This window comes from Saimiri boliviensis, chromosome 18 (genome assembly GCF_048565385.1).
Source record: "Saimiri boliviensis isolate mSaiBol1 chromosome 18, mSaiBol1.pri, whole genome shotgun sequence".
In the NCBI taxonomy this organism is placed as follows: Eukaryota; Metazoa; Chordata; class Mammalia; order Primates; family Cebidae; genus Saimiri; species Saimiri boliviensis.
The window spans coordinates 4,012,189-4,034,661 of record NC_133466.1 but is presented as its reverse complement, the minus strand read 5'-3'; the positions used below and the strand labels follow the sequence as shown (position 1 = coordinate 4,034,661).

The 22,473-nt window shown below is 53.1% G+C and overlaps 1 protein-coding gene across 3 annotated transcripts in view; it reads left to right on the top strand.

Moving 5' to 3' along the window:
• The window catches only part of ABCG1 (ATP binding cassette subfamily G member 1), a 78,800-nt gene that overhangs the window by 31,255 nt on the left and 25,072 nt on the right, over positions 1-22,473 (top strand). For all 3 annotated transcript variants that reach the window (XM_003927586.3, XM_003927587.3, XM_074389228.1), the window contains exons 3-4: positions 18,952-19,069; positions 21,236-21,368. In XM_003927586.3, the coding sequence (XP_003927635.1) occupies positions 18,952-19,069; positions 21,236-21,368 (251 nt within the window). The remainder of the gene's footprint in view (positions 1-18,951; positions 19,070-21,235; positions 21,369-22,473) is intronic.

The window sequence follows — 22,473 nt, the reverse complement described above, 5'->3', positions numbered from 1 at the left end:
CTGTGAAATTTACTTGGCTCTTGGGGCCACAGAACTGGCTCAATGAGCGGACAGGACGAGGTTGGGATGAGGATAGGGTGGTGGTTCTCAATGGGATGAATGGCAGCGGCCAACATGTATTTGGAGACCCTGACCAGGCCAGCCTGGCGTGGGGGAAGTGGAGGCGAGGCGGAGGAAATGGGAGACCCAATTGGAGAAGGAAGGCTTTGAACCCCAGGCCTAGGTGCAGAGTCAGTCCTGGAGGGAGACAGTGGGGGCCTAGCCAGAGAGAGCTGGGAGACCCTCAGAATCCCACTGAAGCCGCTGCTGTTCCCAGGCAGGCCACACCAGCACTGGCCCTGGGCGTGGGAGGGCCTCCCAAGTCATGCGCAGGCCCAAAGTGCTTGCTGTGTTTTACGGGACAAGCACAGAGCCAAGGCCCAAGGCTCGCACGTGGCGTCCTCTGGGTATCTGTCTACTCTGGAAGGACCAGGGAATCTCGGGAAGCTGGGTTCAGAGGCATCCCTCCGCTTAGCTGCCACCCTGGCCATGCCACTGAGTTGCTGGAAATGCCAGCAGTGGAAACGGAACCACTGCTTCTGAAGCTGTGCCCGCAATGCTCCTTGGATGTGGCCATGCATGGGGGCAAGAGTTTAATGAGAGCATCTGAGAAGGAGCTGTTGGCTGCCATTCTCTTCAGAAATCTCATTAATGTACACGTTCAGGGAGAGTGCTAAGACCCGGTGGTTGTCAGCCAACTCCTGCTTCTGGAAGCGTTCCAAATCTCCCTGCACCTTCCATTGTGAGCATGCTGAATTTCTGCTCGTTTTTCCTTTTTATTTCAGAGTTTGAATTCGTGTTTGTGAGGGTAGTGATTTGATATATTAGAGCAGCGAGCATGGCTTTCATTAGGCAGAACCCAGCTCCTCGATGTCTGTGTGTGGATGGACCAAGTGCGAGCCACTGTGTGGGGCTGGGCTGCCCGAGAGTGAGAAGAAACACAAAGCCAGGGCCGCCGGGCAGCTGCGGCAGGTCAGGGACAACTCTTTTGTTGTCCTGTTTGAGCCTCAGCCGTGGCTGCTTTGGAGGGTCTCTGGCTTCTAGCTGGAGTTAGACTATGATTTTTCTTCAGTGGAGGTGACTCTGATGTCATTCAGATTGGAGATGTGTCCCAAAGAAACCTTTAATCACGTAACAGGTGTGTGGAAGGACAAGGGGCTCTTTCCTGGCCCAGTGACTGCAGGGTGGGGGTCACCCTCCCATTGCCTGGCCTTCCCTGCTACTTCCCAAGCAACCCCCTCTTGGGTTTGGCATTTTGAGGGTTCCCCACTTGGATTGTAACCCCTGTTAGTAACAGGTTTAGGAAAGCCCTCCTCCCTGATGTCATCCCAGGCCTGGTGGTGCTGGGGTGAGTGAGGTTCTGGTGCCTGGGGAAGCTGCTGCTTGAGGACTCAGTGGCAGGAAGGTTCATGCCAGCAGCTGCCACCTGTGTGTTCTGCAGAACACCTGGCAGGAGTGACCCACCTTCCCAGTCTCAGCATGGCTGGATGCCATATTAGCATGCAGGGATGGACAAGTTTGGAGCTTCAGGATGCAGTGGGTGAGGTGTCTAAGATCCAGATGTTGGCCTTGGATCAGCTGGTGGGACAAAGTCTGTTCCCAGGGATTGCACCTACCTGGCCCTGCATCAAGGGAGGGTCCTTTCAGCTGGAGATGCCAGTTGGCAGAGCTAGGGTAAAAGGCAGAAACATAAAAATCAGCTCAGCAACAGCTCCAGCTAAGGCAGATGCCAAGAGCAGATTAGAGCACCAGACCAGAGATGAGCCAGCACCGGTGTAGGGGGAGGATCTCCCCAGCCATCATGTGGGCTACGGGGAAGCTGGGACCCCACTTGGCACAATTCAGCAAGATACAGAAGAATGTGCATTCCATCACGTGGGTTCCGTTTCTCTCCTGAATCCCCTGTCAAGAGCCCCTTTGAGCCATGGTAGAGAAAAACACCTTCATTTGGCCAGACCCACCCAGCAGTGGCCGTCATGATGTCATTGGACCCCCAGGCAAGTCCTCTCTCAAGGACCTCTGAGAGAGAGGTGGAGCGGGGCTTGGAAGGCCTGGTGTGACCCCCCATGACACTCTGGTTCTCAGGGAACCCTAAAGAGAAACTGTGTATGAGGGACTACGCTGAGGGACCCCTGGCATCATGCCACTGTGCCCCTTGTCTGCATGGTAACTGGGCTTTGAAGGAGATCAGTGGACCTGCCAGCTGTTACTGTTGGGGTTATAAGGAAGTGAGGAGGTCATATGTGCCTCCTTGGGACGCCTAAGGGGAACTGAACATTATTTCGCACCGTATTTATTGATGTAACTACTCCCCTTTTCTTGTGGGATGCTGGCCTGTGCATAGCACAGTTGAACATATCCAATTCGAGCAGGCAGGAAGGAGACAGCTGCTGTTGCTTAAAGTTAGGGGCAGAGATGAGACTCGATATGAGGAGGCTGGTTAAGGAAAGGGATTGGGGGCAGCGGAGGGATGGAGAAATGGACAAGAAGGATGGACAGGGAATGCTGACATGAGGGAGACCCCCGAACCAGGATGACGCTTCGCGGGGAGGCTCTGAGGAAGAAAGGATGAAGAAAACAGTCCTTGGCTGTGGTCAGGTGGCCACGTTAAAGCCATTAACGTCCAGCTCGGAGAAGCCACACCGATGCTTGCAGCTTTGCCTGTCGTCCAGCCGTCTTCAGAGCACAGCGTCTGTTCGCAATCCAGCAGCAGGTTTTCATAGTCTGACAAATTAAATCAGCTGTTCTCCTGGCGCCAGAGCGGGCCTCCTGCCCCACACTCACTGTGGGGTGGCAGGGAGGGGTGGCCTGGTCTTCGGACACTAGGTAGCAAATGACGCTGTCTTCATCTCAGGAGCCGCTGTTGCCCCCTGTGACTTAGAATCCCCACGTGTGTTTTCAGACCCATTTTGATGTTATTAAGCTCAGCTTCCCAGACCTTCTTCCTGTTCTTGTTGTTGGCACAAAGCCCCCTTCCTGTTTGAGAAGGTGCAAAAAGCAAGAAGAAAGAGGATTGATCAGCGCGTGGCTTTGCCACACAATGAAAATGGAGGCGGGTGATGAGGAGGCCCTTGGGCATTAGGGGGAAGAAACAGGCAGGGCTGATAGGAAATGTCACTGCGTGTCATGGAATATGGATTTCTATCCTTTCCCTTGAGCTTGCTCTTGGGGAGGGAGGAAGAAGGGTCTGGGAGAACGAGACAGCCTGTTCTGACCAGCAGCCCCTTTCAGCTCTGGGCTGAGATGAATGGGGAGCGAGGGGAAGGGGAGGGAGCACAGTGCAGCTGGGCTCATCCTGTCAATGCTGGCATCCAGAGAAAAATCACGGCTTTGCAGGGAGAAACTGGGTCCTGCTGTGTAGTTTTCAGATTGAGGTTGATGTGAGACTTAGAGATCATTTGGCAACCTTATTGGTGCTGTTGGCATAATTTAAATAATGGGAAGGATTTTTTTTTCCTTAATTGTTCCAGCCAGGTTTAGAAGTCTGAGAAAAGACCAGTTCTGCTTTTAGAAGTATAAAAATACCACAGGGATGGAAAATGCTTCATGCCTGACAGGCAGATGTAAATGATTTCCAGTTATATTTCAGTACCTATGCTGGGGCAGGGAGTGATCTGATGAACCAGTCAGCCTGTGGGGCGTGGTGTGCAGGGGGCGTGTGTGTGCACACAGGATGTGTGTACATGGTGTGTCTGTGCCCGCATGTGATGGTGTGGACATGATGTGTTTGTGCATGCATGATTGTGCATACGTGATGAGCACATGTGTGTATGGGTGCATGTGTGTGTATGTGATGTGTGTCTGAGCACCTGGGGTGTGTGACTGCACACATGTCCCTGTGTGTGGGTGTATGCATGCGGTGTGCCTGTGTGCACATGGTGTGTGCATGCCGTGGGTGTGTATCATGGTGTGTGTGTGCACACGCTGAGTGTACAGGGCAGATGCACTGTCTGAGGGCCCCTTCAGTTGTAATAGGCAGGAAGAGCACACCAGGAGGCTGAAATGCCGGGTAGAATTTCCACTGTGAGCTTTTCTCTTCCCCTCTTGGTGCTGGGATGTTTTCATGGAAATCATAGAGCAGTTCTCAGAGATCGCACTCAATGTTTCTGCTGGTTTTATTTGTGTTGACTTTCCCTTTCATCCATGCTCAAGCCCCTAGTCTGTTTAGGGAGGATGTGGCCCTACTTTCAACAAAAATCTGTTCAGTTCTCCTGCTTCGGCCTCTCGGACTCCTGGGGAACAGCACCCTAAGCACCCTGAGCTGTCACCTTCTTAACTGATGAGTTCTGCAGAGAATGGGGCTATGGTTGGTAGTCTCTGGGACCTTTTGTTATTGGACAAATGTTCACTATGTTTTCTAGCCCATCTCTTTGTGTCCCCAAGGTGAATCAGCTGGAGCTGAGGGGCCCTAGAGCAGTAGCAGCCGTTGGTGGGAGTCCCTGGGAGTCGGGTGCCTTGACTTGAATCCACGTGTGCACAATTTCTTTCCGAGGCACTCTGGGTGAGCCCCATGGCCTTCCCAAGCCTCTCCCTGTCCCATGAAACCTGGGCGGGATATACCTCTCTCAGGGCTGCTGCTATCATTTAGGCACAGGCACAGGGCTTAATCCTGAAAGGGCCCGTAAGTGGTTTCCCACACAGGAAAGATGCTAGCAGTGTAACAGGCAGGACACTTACCTGTCTGCCCTCCTGCCAGGGAGTGGTCTTCCAGCTGCTGTCCAGTCTACCGAGGGCGGGCCCTCTCTGATGGGGCTCCGGGGCATGGTCAGGAGAGGCCGGTCTATCTGTACCACCCACCTCTTGGGCAGACCGTGGTGTCTGCACCTGGCCCCTACTCACACCTTCCCACCAGAGTATTCAGAGGCCGTGAGGGTTCCACACCCTGGCTGGGTGTACTGGCTACAGGTGGGTGTGGCCCGAGGTCACCTGCTTGCCCCGGGTGATGAGAAATAATGTCACCACAAATATCCCATCTTTCTGGGACACCGACCCATGAAGAGACAGCAGTTCTAGGGGTGCTGGAGACAGGGTTCTAACCAGGCAGCCCTATCTGCTCCTCCCGGAGACTAACCTCTTCTTTGCATTCATGGATCTGGGAGCATTCCAGGAACAGGCTCTGGCTCTTCAGAAACGCTCATGAGCTTAAGGAACTAGGTTTGCAATGTTAAACCTTAAGTCCTGTCTTCACAGTGGAAGCTCGTGTCCTCCCAGGCACCAGGACCAGTCAGGATTCTTAATTCACACGGGTACGTCCACACAGCTGTCACTCCCTGAAACGAAGAAAGACCTCTTGCCAGCGTTCTCACATGGCTTGCATCTTCCAGCATGCCTTTTGTTGTGATGTTTGTTTCTAACTGCAATTCCAGCAACATTTTCTACATGCTGGGCTCAATATGAGGCATTTCAAACACGTTCTCTTGTTCTGTCTTCACAGACACTGTTAAGGTTAAGTACTCATTTCATGCCCATTACCAGACGAAGAAAACAAATTTTAAAAACTCTAAGAACTTGCCCAAGGTCACACAGCTAATTAGAGGCAGCACTCTAGAGCCGAGATTTGGAAAGTTCAGGGCCCATTGGAATCACCTGGGTGATGCCCCAGGTCAATGCCATCAAAGCTCCCCAGGAGATTGCAGTCAAGCAATGTGCAGACAACTTTTTGAGAACCCCGCTGGGCTGGAGGCTATGTAGAAAATCTGCGGCAGCCGCAGCATCTGCAGCATCTGGTCTGAGTTACTCTTCTAATTGCCTGGTGCTGTAATAGAGATACAGGACTGGTGAATGCAAACCGCCTTCGCGGGATGTGCACTTGGAGCTCATTTGACAGTGGGAGTGGATGCGCTGGAGGACATCTGCCTCCCCCTGAAGCATTCTAGTCCTAAAGCATGTTGCTGAGATGGCTGTGTAGGGTGTGGCGGAGACCCCGGGGAAGGACTGAGCCGAGAGGTGCAGACTCCAGCCCGCCTCCTCACTTTTGCCACATTCCCATGATGCTGACCGCCTTCCACAGTGGATGAAATATTCCAGAAATCAGAATGTGTTGAAATGTGTGGCAAGGAAGAACATCGTGCTTGAAGATGTGCTCAAACTGGCCACTGAAATGCATACACAGTCCCAAAAGGTCTCCCTGCACCGTGAGGCACAGGCTAGAAAGGGTGTTCTTCAGGAACAGAGTGAGGCTTCGCGAAGATGGAGCATGTCAGGCTCCCTGCAATACCTGATTCCAGCCAGTCAGCACTGGCGTGCGCAGGACACAATCACACGCCTGGTGGCAAGGTGAACACAGACATGACTTGTTCTCCCTGGAACCACTGAGGCATCCCCTCCAGAATGCAGATGCCTTCTCTTCACCTCCTCCTCCACCTCCACCTTCCCTCTCTTCACTCCACTGACGGGCCGTTCCTGGTTTTTATTTTTTTTGAGACAGTCTCACTCTTGTCCCCCAGGCTGGAGTGCAGTGGCATAATCTCGGCTCACTCCAACCTCCCACTCCCAGGTTCAAGAGATTCTCCTGCCTCAGCCTTTCCAGTAGCTGGGATTACAAGTGCGTTCCACCACACCTGGCTAATCTTTGTATTTTTAGTAGAGACCGGGTTTTTCCATGTTGGCCAGAATGGTCTCGAACTCCTGATATCAGGTGGTCCACCTGCTTCAGCCTCCCAAAGTGCTGGGATTACAAGTGTGAGCCACAGCACCAGGCCTGTTCCTGGTTTCCATATCTCTGGGCTAACCAGATCAATCTTTTGATTGCTGTAAATTTCACATCCCATGATATTTGCACTAATCCTCATCAGGAGGATAGGAATGTCTGGCTGCATTTCTTCCTTGCAGCAAAGAAAATGAAGTGTCAAGAAAATATGGTTCTGGCTGGGTCACTGATGTTTGTGGGACTGGGGGCAATGCAGCTGGCTTTGGTGGAGTCTCACCTGGCTCTAAAAATCTGTGAACATTCTGTGCAAAATTTCATCATTAAAAATTTTAAAACGTGCATTCATTTAAAGACAGTCAATGGTCTGTGTTGTTACCTGGCTCTTTATAATTTGCTTGGGGGGCACCTATGTCTCTTCTTACAGTTCATGGTTGGGAACCAACTGAAAATCATCTACTTGAAATGAAAGACATGCTTCAAACTGAGGGGAAATTCTGCACCATGCTCTGCATGGTGGTAAACTTCAGTCTCGTCTCAATAAAATAATGATCTCCCCACAAAAGGAGCATGGCCAGGGAATTCCCCATCTCTGCCCCCTGTGCGGGACCCCTTAGACCAGGAGTGTCCAATCTTTTGTTTCCTCTGGGCCACATTGAAATAAGAAGAATTGTCTTGGGCCGAACATAAAGTACACTAACACTAATGATAGTTGGTGAGCTAAAATAAATTTGCAAAAAAAATCTTATAATGTTTTAAGAAAGTTTACAGATTTGTGTTCGGCCACATTCAAAGCCATCCTGGGTTGCATGAGGCCTGTGGGCCATGGGTTGGACACACTTGCCTTAGACATTTCAGTAGGATCTCAAGCACTAACTTCAGCTATCGTTTGGTTGTTGAGAGAAATTCCAGCCACCTGTGACTCACCTAATAAAGTCTAGTTCCAGAAAAAGCTTTGGAGAGGTGACTTGTTTTATGATGGGGTAACTGAGGCTGAGATGGGTAGACAGCCTATCGTGGCCACTGTCTAGTCGCGAGCAAGGCTGGACAGAGGACTTGGGCCGCCTCGGAGCTCCCTCCCCCGCCCACTGCCCCAGGCTGCCTTGGGCTCCTTCTACCATCCCGCACTTTCCCGAGGCTCCCGCAGAAACTCCAAGGCCAATCATTTTACTTCTTACAGTTCTGAGTGTACATCGGCTTAATCTATTCCTTTAGCCACACTATGAAAAGTCTACACTGGGGACCTGTTCTAATCAGGCGTTGTGCCCGTCGTGCTACCAGGGAAGTTGAAGAAGGACGCTGGATTAAAGACTCCTGGCACTGCAGAAAGGCAGCTCCATCTTTCCTGGAACAGCATGAGGCATTCTTCTCAGAGTAACGGGATATTCCATTAATCTGCCCACGCGTGTAGGTTTGCTGGCTGTGACTTTTATCTGATGTCCGTATAGGAGGAAGGGAAGTATGTCCTCCAGAGAGGCGCTGGGAGGCTGGGCAGGCATGAGCAGGCGTGGGCAGGGTGAGGGTGAGTGTCAGTTTCTTGTTGCTGCTGTAACAAATTACTACAAACTTGGCGAGTTAACACAACACAAATTTGTTATCTTATGTGAAAGTCGTCAGAATCAAAATGGAGTCACTTCTGTCAAAATCTTGACAAATGGAGCCTGGGAAGGCCAAGAAGGGAGTGTTCTCATACATGTATGCCTGATAACAAGAACTATCACAAAAGAGTCTGCGAAAACCACAACGTTGCCCAAAGCCTATCACAAGCGTATACACACACACACACACACACACACACACACACACACACACACCCCTCTGCACGGACATCTGCCCGGCAACTGCCTATCCAAACTTGGATTGACAATATTCTTGTTATTATCAACCCTTATAGCCAAGGATAATGGTCTGAAAATAATTATATCATTTCCTCCTGATTTATCTTTTAACAACCCTCATCTTTCTTCATTTCTCTGAATATGCTCACTGAGTTCCTATTGCAACGCTTAACAGCAAATATGATTTTCCCTTAGCCTCTGCTTGTTGTTTAGGTTGACGCAATTCTGGAGGTCGGAAGTCTAAAATCAAGGTATTAGACGGGCTGTGTTACTTCTGGAGGCTTCAAGGAAGAATCTGTTTTCTTGACATTTCCAGCTTCTTAGAGGCTGCTCATATTCCTAACTCGTGACCTCCTCCACCTTCAAAGCCAGCAGCGCACCGTCTTCAGATCCCTCTCCATCTGTCTCTGACGTCTGCTTCCATTGCCATGTGTCTTAACGACCACCTCTGGCCCTCCTCCCTCCCTCTTTCCCTTATGAAGATCTCTGTGATTCTATCAGACATGCTGGATAGTCCAGGACAATCTCCCCATCTCAAGATTCTTAATTTCCATCTGCTAAGTTCCTTTCACCACATAAGGTAACACACAGGTTCCAGGGACTTGGAGGAGGCATGCTTTGGCCCAACGCACTGAAGAAGAGCGTGAGCTCCTCCATCCATCCCTCCACCCTTCCCTTCATCCCCTCCATCCATCCTCCCACCCATCTCTCCATCCATCCCTCCATTAATCCTTCCCTCCATCCATCCCTCCACCCTTCTCTTCATTCCATCCATCCTCCCACCCATCTCTTCATCCACTCCATCAGCCTCTCCATCCACTCCTCCATTAATTCTTCCCTCCACCCATCCCTCTACCCTTCCCTTTATCTACTCCATCCATACGACCACCCATTTCTCCTTCAGTCTCTCCATCTATTCCTCTCTTCTTCCTCCCTTCATATCTTCCTCTGTCTCCCTTCATATTCCTTCCATCTCTCCCTCCACCCCTTCCTCCATCCCTTCTTCCACATCCCCCCACCCCTCCTTCCATATCTTCCTCCATCCCTCCCCATCCCTCCCCCATCCTTCTTCCACATCCCCCATCCCTTCTTCCATATCTTTCTCCATCCCTCCCTCCATTCCTCAATGCATTCCTCTCTCCATCCAGAGTTCACCACACCCTGAGTCTCCAATGCTGCACTCCTGAAACTCACCCTGGGATTTGCAGTTGGGGGTTGCCTTGAATATGTTCCCAGTGTACTCGGTTGCGTTTTGGAAACACTCATATCTCCATCCACTCCGTCAGCCTCCCCATCCTTCCCTCCATTAATCCTCTACAGCATTCTACTAGAGAACAGGCAGGGTCAGCCTTCTTCTGGCTGTCAGGGGATCAGGGCACCTGCTGGCAGCTCCTCTAAGACTCAGGATGAGGGCTGCCCTCTGCAGGTGGCTCTGAAGGCTACCACTCTGGGTGGTGTCCCCAGCAGCAGCTTTGTTCCCTAATTAGGAGGGAACAGTGGGTGCCTAGCAGCACCCAGAAGAGAGCCGCTCCAGAGCTTTCCTGATCAGCTGACAAATCAGCCTTCTCATGTGAAGGGAGTTTGAGTCATTCACTCCCAGATTCTGGAGAAGCACAGGATTCAGAGCTCCTCGAGGGCATAGTCAACCCTTTCCCTTGTTCCTGGTGGTGATCCAAGCTTGCCTTTCTCTCAGACCTGCCTCCGTTGTCCTGTTCTCACAGCCTGTCTTCCCCCAAGAACACAGGGTGCATCCCCAGCCTTAGCTGGATTTCCTTCCAGCTTGCAAATGCCCCTGCCTGGGAGGCAGGACTTGGTATGAGAGAGATGACACTGTGTTCCCAGGTGTCGCTGGTGCTGGGCTCAGCTCCAAAGTTCTGGAGCCGAGTCAGCAAAGCACAGCCTGGAGAGCAGCCCCGTGCTCTGCCTGAGTTTGTAAGTGGTTTCGTAGCAGTGGCCACAGACCCGCACGTACAGGTGGCTGCCTTAGCTTCCAATAAACTGGAGAGCTAGCTTGGCGGTTGTGACAGACTGTGTCCTGCAAAACCTAAACTATTTGTGATTCAGCTCTTTAGGGGAAAAGGGTGCCAACGTCTGGCCTAGAGGGCTCAAGCCTTGTCGTCAGCCCTCATCCAACTGTCCACTCAAGGCGCATGGACTCAGCTCCCTGGCCGGAGTCGTCCCGTGGGCCCTCGGACTGTGGAGGCAAATCAAGTGGCATTGCTTCTGAGGAGCTGGCCACGACCTTGTTTCCTAAGTGCCACTTTTTTGATAGAAACTGGCAGGACTGCTAGAGCCACGTATTTGCAAACCACTGGGCACTTGCATGCACACATACTCCATGCAGTTACTCGGCGATGGGTGTTGACCTGAGGCCAGGCAGCTCACGGGTTTGCCACTTGCCACAGGTCACAGTTTAGGGAGAGGCAGAGTCGACGTGTCTTCTCATTAGCCCACTGCCTCCTCCCTTAGGATGGAAGAAAGGAAGAGAGCAGGGGTGAGGGAGGCCAATGCGATAGCGGCGCGGCGGGAGAAAGAGGGCCCGGGCCTGAGCGGCCGGAAGCTCAGCAGCTGTGGGTTGGACCGCGGTGTTGCCTTGCCCTTCGCCCTCCCTGCTGGCTTCCTCGGGGCAGTGCAGCGTCCTACACGCGGTCAGTGCAAGTGCAGTGAGTGCCCCGTCGCCTGGGGGTGGTCTCTGTCAGTGGCACAGTCTTGTCAATGGCTCGGGGCAGGAAGGAAGGGACTGTGGTTGGGGTTTGCCTGACCACCCCGCAGAGGAAGGTGAGGATGCATTGTGTTGCTTCCAAAAGCATTCAGTTGATGCTCACTTCTACCCTGCAGGTGGCATTGGGCACCCAGCATTTCTAGGACCCAGTATATACCCCAGAGCCAGATGGTGGCCAGACTGGGGCCAGGGCCCCTCTCTAGGGGCCTGAGATGCTGAGACCCGTGACGCTGCTGTCCCTGCCAGGGGCTCATCACTTGTGAAACATGAGCCCGGGTGCCTGAGAGTGGCAGTCTTCCTCCCCAGCTTCCCTCTGCAGGATTTGCTTTGGGTTCATTGTAGTTGAAAAGATTTTCAAAAGAGCTCCCCAGGGTATCTCAAACCATGTTAGTTAAGGAGGAGAGGAGACGCATGGGAGGGCCCCAACTCCCCAGTGACCCCTCCACCAAACACACCAACTCTGGCATTAGAGGTGATGCTGGAGCAGGACAGACATCTTCCTTCCCCTCTCAGTCCCTGAACTCAGCCCCATCCAGCGCCTGCCAAGGAGCCAAGGAGAGGAAAGTATCCCTTAGTAGGAAGGAAAGACAATAGAGGCATCCCAGAAACTGAACGAGGACACAGAAAGCAAACCCTCCCCTGTTCCCCGTGAGCCCCACAGCTGTGCGCCTCCCTCTCTCCCATTTTTCCCGTTTTCTGCCCTCTCTCTTTTTCCAGTATGGGGGCGGAAGGGGGGACTCTTGGAGGGAGAGTAAGGCACCCCCGCCCCTGGGCAGCTCTGGAGTCCCGCTGGCTGCGTGTTTACTAAGCAGAGGCATTTGTGAGGGGATTTCAGATACCCTGCTGTGCTCAGGCCAGGGTGACTGTGTTTTGATGATTCTGGCTGGAAAACTGACCTCCTGGATGTGGGTGGTGGGAGAGCCGGTGAGAACGGTGCTGTCTGCACAGGGTCTTATTCCATGTGAGAGAATGACTCCGGCTGAGAAAACAGACAGGTAGGATAGGAAACTCCGTCGAAGACTGCCTGGCCTGGTCGAAGGGGCACAGAATCCACAGACACCTGGGGGAAGCTGGGCCAGCTCCCCGCCCCATCCCTCCACGGAAACCCCGAGCATTCCTCTGTATATCAGGACTGCCCACTTGTGAGGAGACGCACTGACTGTCCTGTCTGGCCGGGCCCTCTGGGGAAGCTGGCAGGTGAGTGAACAAGACAAAGACAGCAAAACATGTCACGACCTCTGCCCACGGAGCTCCGTAGACACTGGACGGCCTCCTGTCCTGCTGCTTATCCACAGTTGTGTTCATGGCACACTTAACTCCTGGAGAGGTCAGAACGCTGAGCTATCAGAGTGGCATTTGACTTTTGGACGAGCACAAATCAGGGCCCTGATTCTCTGCGGATGCCCTCTTCACCTGGCCCCAGCCCCGCCCAGCACAGGTGGACAACACACCTTTGTTGGTGCTGCTGGGAAACAAAACCCAGTGACTGATCCTCCCCAGGATCTCTCGAGAAGCAGCCGGCCCCTTTCCAAACCGCAACTGGTTCGGTGAAACCTGAGTGAGGCAGTCACTTGCTTATTATTTTCTGCAGGTAACCAGGACTGGGGGCCTAATGGGTCCCAAGGGCTCAGATCCCTTGACTGCTGGGCAGGGGGCAGGAGAGGATTTCCTCACAGGAAGCGTGAGGGAGTGTGCATTTGCCCAGGGGATGCGCGCTTCCTAGCAGAGGCTGCGAGGAGTCCTTACTGTAAACAGGCTTGAGTCCTCCCTAAAGGACGGGAGACTTTCCCACACCCTGGCAAGAATCCTTTCTTCTGAGGATGTTTTGTGGAATGAAAAATAAGATAAAGGTCAATTGCACAAGTGAAGATCTCTTGGAATGAACATAGGAATTCTTACGACCGTAGCTTTCAGAGCGTCTCACTGCGTCAGTGCTGCGAGCTACCCACACCAGAGTGGTATTCTTAGCCTTAGGTGACCCATGGGGTTTCTTCTTTATGAGGGGAAAGGCTTGAAATGCCTTCTCATCCTCTGTTCAGTATTTCAGGCGATATCAGACTAAATGCACAATTCTGGATTGAGCTGACCGTATTGATTCAGGTAGCTGCCCGCTCATAGGAGGAGGAAGGGAGGAGGGGAGGGGCCCAGGAACCGCTCTGTAGGACCTGGCAGAGGCACTCACGGCCCTGGGTGTAGGAGCCACCTCTGGGTTTGGCAGAAGGGGTTGGAATCTTGGATCTTCTGCTGACCTAACGTGTGGCCTTGGGCAGGTCATTAACCCTCTCCAAGCCCTTGTATGTCATCTAGAAAAGGTGGAGAAGGACCCAGCACTCACTGGCTGGGAGGCAGAAGCAGAGTGTCAGGAGCAGGCTGGCGCCCTGCCCACCCCAGTGAGTGCCAGCCCAGCGAGGCCCATTCTGTGGCTCGTGGCCTCTGCCCAGGCCTGGGCTGGCCTGCCTGAGCTTCTCCTTCAAGGGCACATTTCTACAGAGTGAGGAAAACTGCTCCCAGCCCCAAGCGATGCTGCCATGGCCCCCGATTCTTCATTAAGTGTTGACAGGTATTGATTCTCTTGGTGAAGCCCTGTGAGCTGACGTAGGAAATGTAAGCATTCAGTGCCTTCTGCTTCTTGATGGTTTCTGGAAATTCCTTCTAGGCCCAAATCACCTTGTCCCAGGGACTGTCTGTTTGGTCAGTGGTGTAGCCAGCCACAGCAGCAGACAGGACTCATGGGATCACTGGGGCCCAATCTCCCATCTAAGAAAGGTCCCTTGATTTTTCCATGGGCAAAGTGATGTTGCCTTGATTTCCAAGGGAGGAAACTGGCTTTTTTATTGTTTGTTTTGGAAAAGTTGTATTTCTCTGTTTAAAAATCAACACCTTTGGGGGTTTACTTTAGATGTAACAGCAGTTATCCCTGAAGTGACAGGAAGAGGCGTGAGGGAGCTCCTAGGAGCGGGCCACATCCGAGTTTTGGTCTGAGGGCTGGGAGAGACGGCCACATTGGGGGAGGGGGAGGGCCTGGAGAGGTGGGATAGAGGAGTGCTGTTCCGGGGTGCTGGTTGGTGTGCTCTGGGGAGCTCTCTCAGGGTCTTGCCTGGGGTCACGTGCACGGAGAGGGTTGGGTCTTGGGAAGCCTTGACCACACCAGGACTCCATCTCTGGCCTTGAGGCCATGAGCTCACATGGTTTTGCCCATGGTGGCAGGCAGTGGGTGTCAGGGTGCTAGGCTCCCTGGTCAGTCTGGGCCCACACCCCTCCCCTTGAGTACAGTCGGGTCTGAGTCGGCTCCTCGGAGCCACCTTCTTCTGGAGTCTCTATGTGAGGGACGTCGGGGACTCGCCGCTCGGGCCCAGTGACCAGCTCCTCGGGACCAGAGCCAGCTTGGTGGTGCTCACTCGTTAAGGCCTCATGCCCAAGCGGGACAGTGTCACACCATCTTTCCGCCTCGATCAGTGGGGTTGCTCTTGGTTTTGCTTTGACAGTGGATTTGTTGTGAATCGCAACATGAAATTCAGCCAGGGTGAGTCTGATGAGGAGGGTTCGGGATCAAGGTGCTGCCACTGCTCCTTTCATAGTGAGTCGCTCCGAAGGACCAGCACGCCCTGGCCCCGTCTCTCCCAAGCGTGCACCATCTTAGGAAACAAACCGTAAAAGGGGCAGAGTAGACTCTGTGGGCTCTCTCTGGAATGTCCCCTGTTCTTCTCTGATCCTGCAGGTGTGCGGCTCCAGGACAGTCCGTCCCCACCCCCCGGAGCGGTCTTCTGTCATCCTTCCGTCTCTGTGCTCTGGGGATAGCCACGGCCCGGGGCATTGCTGGTGGTGTCCTTCGCCAAGCTCCCACATTTTGTGTTAGGGAGCAAGGATTTTCGCAGGCTCATGGAGCATTTTCTTCCTTCCTAGAGTCGAGGACACTAGAAACCATCTTCTTCTGTTCCCAGTTTTTACAGATGTTGACATCAGGACCCCAAGAAGAAACGTAGCCTGCCAGTGTCACTGAGGGAATTAATTCCCAAGCAGGTGTCTGGCGCCTGGGTCCTGCTCAGACCCCATTCTCTCCTCTGGTTCTCCATGGCCCTCACCTCCTATTGATTTCCATTTCCCAGCGGGTTCTGGTTGAACTGGTCTAAGTTCTGGCTTTTCTGCTTTGATTAATTGACTATGAATTTATGTCCCCTAAAAAAGAGATTAAGTTGCATCATTTCTTCTTAGCAGGCAGTGCTCAGAAACAACATAGCAATTGATAAAGACTTCGGGGTTAGTGCAGGGAAGACTGGGAAACAGGTACTGATTAAAGATAAGTGGGGAGCGGACCCCTCCTCCCACCCAGGCTCACAGAGGCTGGCCGGGTTCAGTCTGGGTTCCATCTGGGTCTGATCTGGGTTCCGTCTGGGTCTGATCTGGGTTCTGTCTGGGTCTGGTCTGGGTTCTCTCTGGATCTGGTCTGGGTTCTTTCTGGGTTCTGTTGTTCTGGTCTGGGTTCTGTGTGGGCCTGGTCTGGGTTCTGTGTGGGCCTGGTCTGGGTTCTGTGTGGGCCTGGTCTGTGTTCTGTCTGGGTCTGATCTGGGTTCTGTCTAGGTCTCATCTGAGTTCTGTCAGGGTCTGGTCTGGGTTCTTTCTGGGTCTGATCTGAGTTCCGTCTGGGTCTGGTCTGGGTTCTTTCTGGGTTCTGTTGTTCAGTTTGGGTTCTGTGTGGTCCTGGTCTGGGTTCTGTCTGGGTCTGATCTGGGTTCTGTCTAGGCCTGGTCTGGGTCTGGTCTGGATCTGATCTGAGTTCCATATGGGCCTGGTCTGGGTTCTGTCTGGATTCTCTCTGGGTCTGATCTGAGTTCTGTCTGGGTCTGGTCTGGGTTCTGTCTAAGTTCCAGTGTGCCTGTTCTGGTCTGCAGCTCTGGTCTGGTCTGGGTCCTGTCTAAGCTCTCGTCTGGGCTAGCATCTGGCTGTTTCGAATGTTGAAACTGGGCACCCCGCACGGGGCTGATAGGGCTTCAGTGGCCCTGGCTCTGGCAGTTTCTGTACTTGTTATCCTGGGTGCTCACGATCCCAGCCAGAAAAACAGTGCAAGACAGTGCACCCTGTGAACGAGAGCCCACAAGGACAGGGAGGCGGGCGCATGTCCAGGATGCCAGCAAGCGGACTGCACAGAACTCAGGCGCGGGAAAGTAGGGTGTGGAGGGGGGTGGGTTGGTCCCATCTTCCTTTTCTATTTCTGTAAGGGGAAGCAAGCACAGGGCTGTGCAGGAGAATGATTTCCTTACATAAATACAGAAGGGTGTGTGTGTGTGTGTGTGTGTGTGTGTGTGCGCGCACACGCGCGCGCACACGTGGGCCTGTGCATGCACCCTGGATACTCAGGAAACCCGACTACGACAGGAAGGCTCTGACTGTGCTTCCTGGTCCCCTCAGCCCAGGACTCACTTTTAGACCTGCACAAGGTCACTGTCGCACTCGGGCTGTCCCATAGCAGGGCACACTAATGTCTACTGGACTTGGTTTCCAGAGCCACTTTGGAGATCCTTAAATCCCAAATGCATATCTTTTTTTTTAAAAAAAAAAGAGAAGAAAAGAAAGAAAACCAGATTTGTAATATTAGAGCAGCACAGCCCCAAACTGGGTCCTATGTCCATGGCTGGACCCATGAGGCCCCGTGGAGGGGACCCTGTGGCCCAGTCACGTGCCCTCTCTGTCTGGTGCATATTCTCACAATTCCAGTTTTGTGGCTCTCAACAGCAAGGCCAACCTGAGACCACCTGTCCTGCCTTTCCCATGAGAGGGCCGAAGGCTCCCAGCCTCCCTGCCCTGTCCTGTTCCTGGCATCCTGGGGGTCATCGCAGCCTGTGTGGGCTTCCTCCAGCCAGGTTGGTGGTCTGAACCCCACCAGTGGACCCCAGCACTGGGGGTCAGCCCCAGGCACTGTCAAAGGTGAGAGCCCAGAGGCCGTGCCCAGCAGGATAGGTACACCCTGCCCTCGATGGAGGGAGAGGCTTCTCAGAGCCCAAGGCATGAAGGGCCCTCATGGGTGTCATGACCACGGTCAGTGGATGGCTGCTGGTGAGCACCGTGACCGGGCGTCTTCAGGAAGCTCATAACTTTGAGAGGACACAGCCTAAGGGAGGTTTGCCGGGGAGCAGGCCCACTTCCACCCTGAATAGACGAGAGACACTCATTAGCATGTACCCAGCATGTAGTACTATCTTGGTGATATCATGTGGGTCCCCAGGGGGGTGCCGCAGCATTGTGTGGCTGGGGAGCTTGCTCCTGTGGAGGAAGGGTCTCTGTGGTCCCAGCTCTTCCATCTGTCTGTCCACCTGGTGACCCTCAGCAGAAGAGCTCAGCAGAAGAGCTGTTCTTGGGGCCCCAGGCCCTCCGGCCGTGCTCACTTGTTTAGGTCTCAAGTGCTGCGTGTTTGTCAGCACGGTCATCCACAGCCCTGTGGTACCAGCTGGTTCATCTGCAGTTCTGAGCTGCTCTCCGGCCCCAGCCCTTTCTTCCTGTGCTTTTCCCCCGCTGGGACGGCGCTCCTGGCCCTCCCTGGGGTGACAGCCACCCTCTCTATAAGGATTCACAGTGCCAGCGCAGCAAGCTCCCCGGCTGGTTCTGCAGCTCTCTCACTCCCCTAAACAAGGCCTTAGGGATTCCACATCCAAATTAAGGTGGCACCTGGTGACAGGTTGGCATTTTCCAGTGTCCTATCTATGAAAGAAAGGAAGACAGCAGGGAGCAAACTCCCCTGGGCCAGACTCTCACAAACACACAGGTTTGGGTGCCCAGTTGGTGACCGGGAGAAAGTCTAAAACAAGGGACTGGGCCAAGGACCCCATGGGTCCCTGTCTCTTCAGGTCGCTTGAAACGTGTGGGAGCCAAAATTGCATTCACGGGATTCTTGATTATGTAAGGGTGCATTCTGATCTGATACTGCACTGAGAAGTGCCCCTGGGTTGGGATGCATTATCTATGCACCCAGCTGCTTCTGTTTTATTATTTACAGCACAGTTAAACAGTCTGAGAAAACATTCATGTGGCTTTGCTTGGGATGTGTAGCTTCTCCCCTTTCATAAAGCTCTCAGACGGAGACTTGGCAGAAATTCCAAAGCAATTTGGTGTGGCTGCAAAATGACAAACTTTCTTAATTATTAATTGGGATGATTAATATATTGATTATTTAATTATATGTTGATTGTTTATAAATAAATCATATATACATAATGTATACTTATATAAATATATAAAGCATAAATAATTTGTAGATGCAATAAGTGAATTATTAATTAATACAGACACACATACCATATCAGTGTGGGAGCAAACTGGTAACAGGACAGCTCCGGGCTCGGTTCGCCCACATTGGCTGAGGACCTGGGCAGGTCACCTGGGCCCACTGGCCATCGCTTCCTCACTCTGAGACAGGAATGGTGGATTTCTCACACACTAGACAATGAGTGGGAAGGTGCTTTGCAAGCCTAAAGCGTTACGCACATGCTGGTAGTTATTATCATTATTATAACCCTTGAAATGCAACTGAAGACGTAGACCAGGGAACTAAAAAGACACTAAGTGCATGTTCTTCCCTGGAACGCAGCCTCTTCTACTCGGGGACGACAAAGGCTGCTTCAGCCTCCGACACGTGTGCTCCAACATTTGCATATTTACTGCATCGGAGAAAAAAACAAAATGAAATGAACATGCATATGGTCCGCTTCTTGCAGGATACAAGACCCTTCTGAAAGGAATTTCTGGGAAGTTCAACAGTGGTGAGCTGGTGGCCATTATGGGTCCTTCTGGGGCAGGGAAATCCACGCTGATGAACATCCTGGCCGGATACAGGTGAGCATGCCTGCCCGGGGAGCAAAGTTCTCACCTGGGTGTCAGGCCAGCAATGGAAATAGTAGGGCTCCTTCCATCAGCCCCATCACCTGGAGCAGGCTGTGGTCTACCGTGGTAGCTTCTTAAAGCTCTGTACACACAGGCTCCAGTGGAGCACAGGGCGCGTTTCAGATCAGGAAGCTCTGGAATCTGTGAAGGAAACTGAGTCCAGGGGAGAGGATGACACTGAGAGGCTGTGCTAGCAAAGGGCCGTGTGCTGAGTGGGAAGCCATGCTCAGAGAGGGGTCCCTGGGCAGCGTGGCCACAGGGACAGGAAGAGGTAGGAAGGTCAAGGTCAAGGAGAGGGGTGGCCAGAGAACTCGGAGAGAACAGGAGTGAATGCAAGTCGAAGAGAAGGCATTTTCAGAAGAGAATGAGACTGTTTGGCTGGGGCTTGTGATGGTCAGAGTTGTCTAGAAGTTTGGGCTGGGCACGGTGGCTCACTCTTGTAATCCCAGCACTTTGGGAGGCTGAGGCAGGTGGATCACCTGCGGTCAGGAGTTTGAGACCAGCCTGGCCAACACGGTGAAACCCCATCTCTACTAAAAATACAGAAAACATTAGCTGGACATGGTGGCAGTTCCTGTAATCCCAGCGACTCGGAAGGCTGAGGCAGAAGAATGGCTTGAACCCAGGAGGCAGAGGCTGCAGTGAGCTGAGATTGTGGCACTGCACTCCAGCCTGGGCGACGAGTGAAACTCCATCTAAAATCAATCAAACAAACAGACAACAAAACAAAACAAAACAAAAAACAAGTTTGGGGACCGTTGTGCCCATTGTCATCCATTTGGGAATGATTAGAAAACTTGGATTAGAATCTTTAGAAGTGTTTTTAAAATGCTCTGTTAAAGTCAGTTATTTTCATGTCTGATGGGTTTTATTTACTAACTTTGGCAAATAATAATAATGTCATTTACTGAAAAATGGTAAATACCACTCTTATCCTTAGAGTTTCTGAATTTGACCTTAATGCCAGAAATTAGGGCTTGAAAAAAATCTCAGTTATGGCAATTCTGTACCTGTGAGAGCCACATTTAAAGGTTAAAGTTGAGTTCTCAGAGGGATGCAAGGCCAGAGGGGACTGGGTATCCTTGCAGGGCGGCTGTTTCTGAGCTCATCAATGCGCCCACAGGTCCTGGCAGCCTGATGGGTGCTTGGCATCCCGGAGCTGCAGAAGCAACTCAGGAGGGGGCCTTCGGGCCTGGGGATCCAGGGGAAGCCAGCTGACCCCCGCCTGTGCCTGGAGGAGTGAAGGGACATGGCCACAGGCCCACAGTCACAGTAACAAGCTGAGTGAAGTTGGAAACTAGGCGTGCTTTCATGAGTCTCCATAGAGTCTCCTCAGTTTGATTCTCCATCGCGTCTAGGAGGTAGGGCTAGAAAAACTGGATCTTAGAGGCATAGAGCATAGACTACCTGTGTCACACACCAGCTCCTGGGCCGCACTGATACATCCGGAGGAATGGCAGGGGGCAGAGGCGCACGGTAGGTCTGCAGTGAGCAGATGAACCAGCCAGTGAATGACTGCCTGGTGAGGCCGTGCCTGCCTCACAGGAGCCCCTGGAGGCCTCTCAGCCTGCTTACCAGAGAGAATTCTCCTGCTGGAGAAGGGCCATTCACTCAGCTGAGTGGGTCCCGGCCCCGGGCTCCAAGCCCCTCTCTGCTGGTGCTCCTTCCCAGGCCTGACGTCTGCAGAAGTCGGGCCTTCGGGCAGTGGGCGCAGCCTGAGCTACACACAGAATTCTTGAGAAGCCAATCTTACAAACCCCCACAAATCCAGGGGCTGTACATCCCCACCTTGTGGCTGCGCATAGGACTATGCCTGCGTGTCTTTGGGAGGTCGAGACAGAGCTGCTGTCACCCCGAGGATAGGTACACCTTCCCACAGAGGCCTGTGCGCGCCTTCCTCTTCCCCCCAGGCACTTTCTCTGTGGAATTTCCTCCTCCCGATGGCCGCAGTGCTAGCAAGGTCCAGTCCCTTTCTGCCCCTCGGGGTCCCTGTGGCCCGCGGTTCAGCTGGGAAGATGCTGGGAGGTGAGCCCCGCTCTCTGGCTCCCCTCTCCTGGCCCAGGAGGCGCAGGAGCAGCAGGGGCTGGCTGATGGTTTCCTCTGTCCTTGGCTCTGCAGGGAAACGGGCATGAAGGGAGCGGTCCTCATCAACGGGCTGCCCCGGGACCTGCGCTGCTTCCGGAAGGTGTCCTGCTACATCATGCAGGACGACATGCTGCTGCCGCACCTCACCGTGCAGGAGGCCATGATGGTGAGCTCCTGTGCCGCCCCGCCTGCCCCCGCCACCCAGCTGCCCCCCAGCCCCCACATCACACAGTACTGGCCACGTGCCCAGCTGTGAGAGACCCGAGGGCTCTGCCAGGCAGCCTGCATGCAGTCAGCACCCTCCCTCTAGCAGAGTTCTAACTCCAGGCTTGCTGTTGGGACAGGCAGCTTCATCCCTAAACCCCCAAGACCTTGAGTTTAATGGGCCTTGTTTGGCAGAGTTGGGGGTCAAGTTTCTGAGAAGGTTAGTAACCCAGCTGACTTGGGTGGTCCGACCCAGGGCAGCCAGCATCCCATTTCCCCTGCAGGCCAATGCTTGGGATTCTCCTTCCCATCCGCCATCCTTGAGTCATTCTGTCTTTGGCCCAAGCACCCACTCACCTGGTGTCCTTAGTCAGGACCGCAAGGGTCTATTCCTCTGAGTCATCTGCTTGCCAGGTGGGAAAATGAAACCAGTGATGGCCGAGCATCTCCTGGGTCCCTGGCCCCAAGCACATAGCTCTACACACACCAGATAGGTCATCCCAAGAAAGTGGGTGAGAAATGGAGTTTCCCCCAGTTACGCAAGGATCCCAGGGTCACACGGCTGCTGATGACCACTTGTGGCCAGAGCTGTCTGCCTCTAAAGGCGCACCTGTAACTGGTGGCTCGATGTCCTCGCCCTGCACCTGCTTCACCCTCACAGCCTCTGTCCTCATCTGCAGGACCGCACGGGGCTGGTGTAAATACTGAAAGGGAAGATACAGGGAAGGTGGGGTGGAATTCTGGCATACAGTTGGTGCCTAATCCATTCAACTTGGCGACTGTTTCTTTTCACTCCTAGTAAGCCTTCCCATGGTGTTGTCACTTATGCTCTCTGTGGATAAGCCCAGCGTTTGGGGAAGTTTAAAACTACCTTGCCCTCTTGGGGCCACAGAAGTGTCCGGGAGGTGTCCTATGCCGGGTTTCTGAAACAGCTGGTTGCTTTCCTTGGGCAGACCATGACCCAGCCAAGTGCCATGCCTCTGGGCTTCCAGGGCCTTTTTTTTTTTTTTAAGACAGAGTCTCATTCTGTCACCCAGGTTGGAATGCGGTGGAGCGATCTTGGCTCA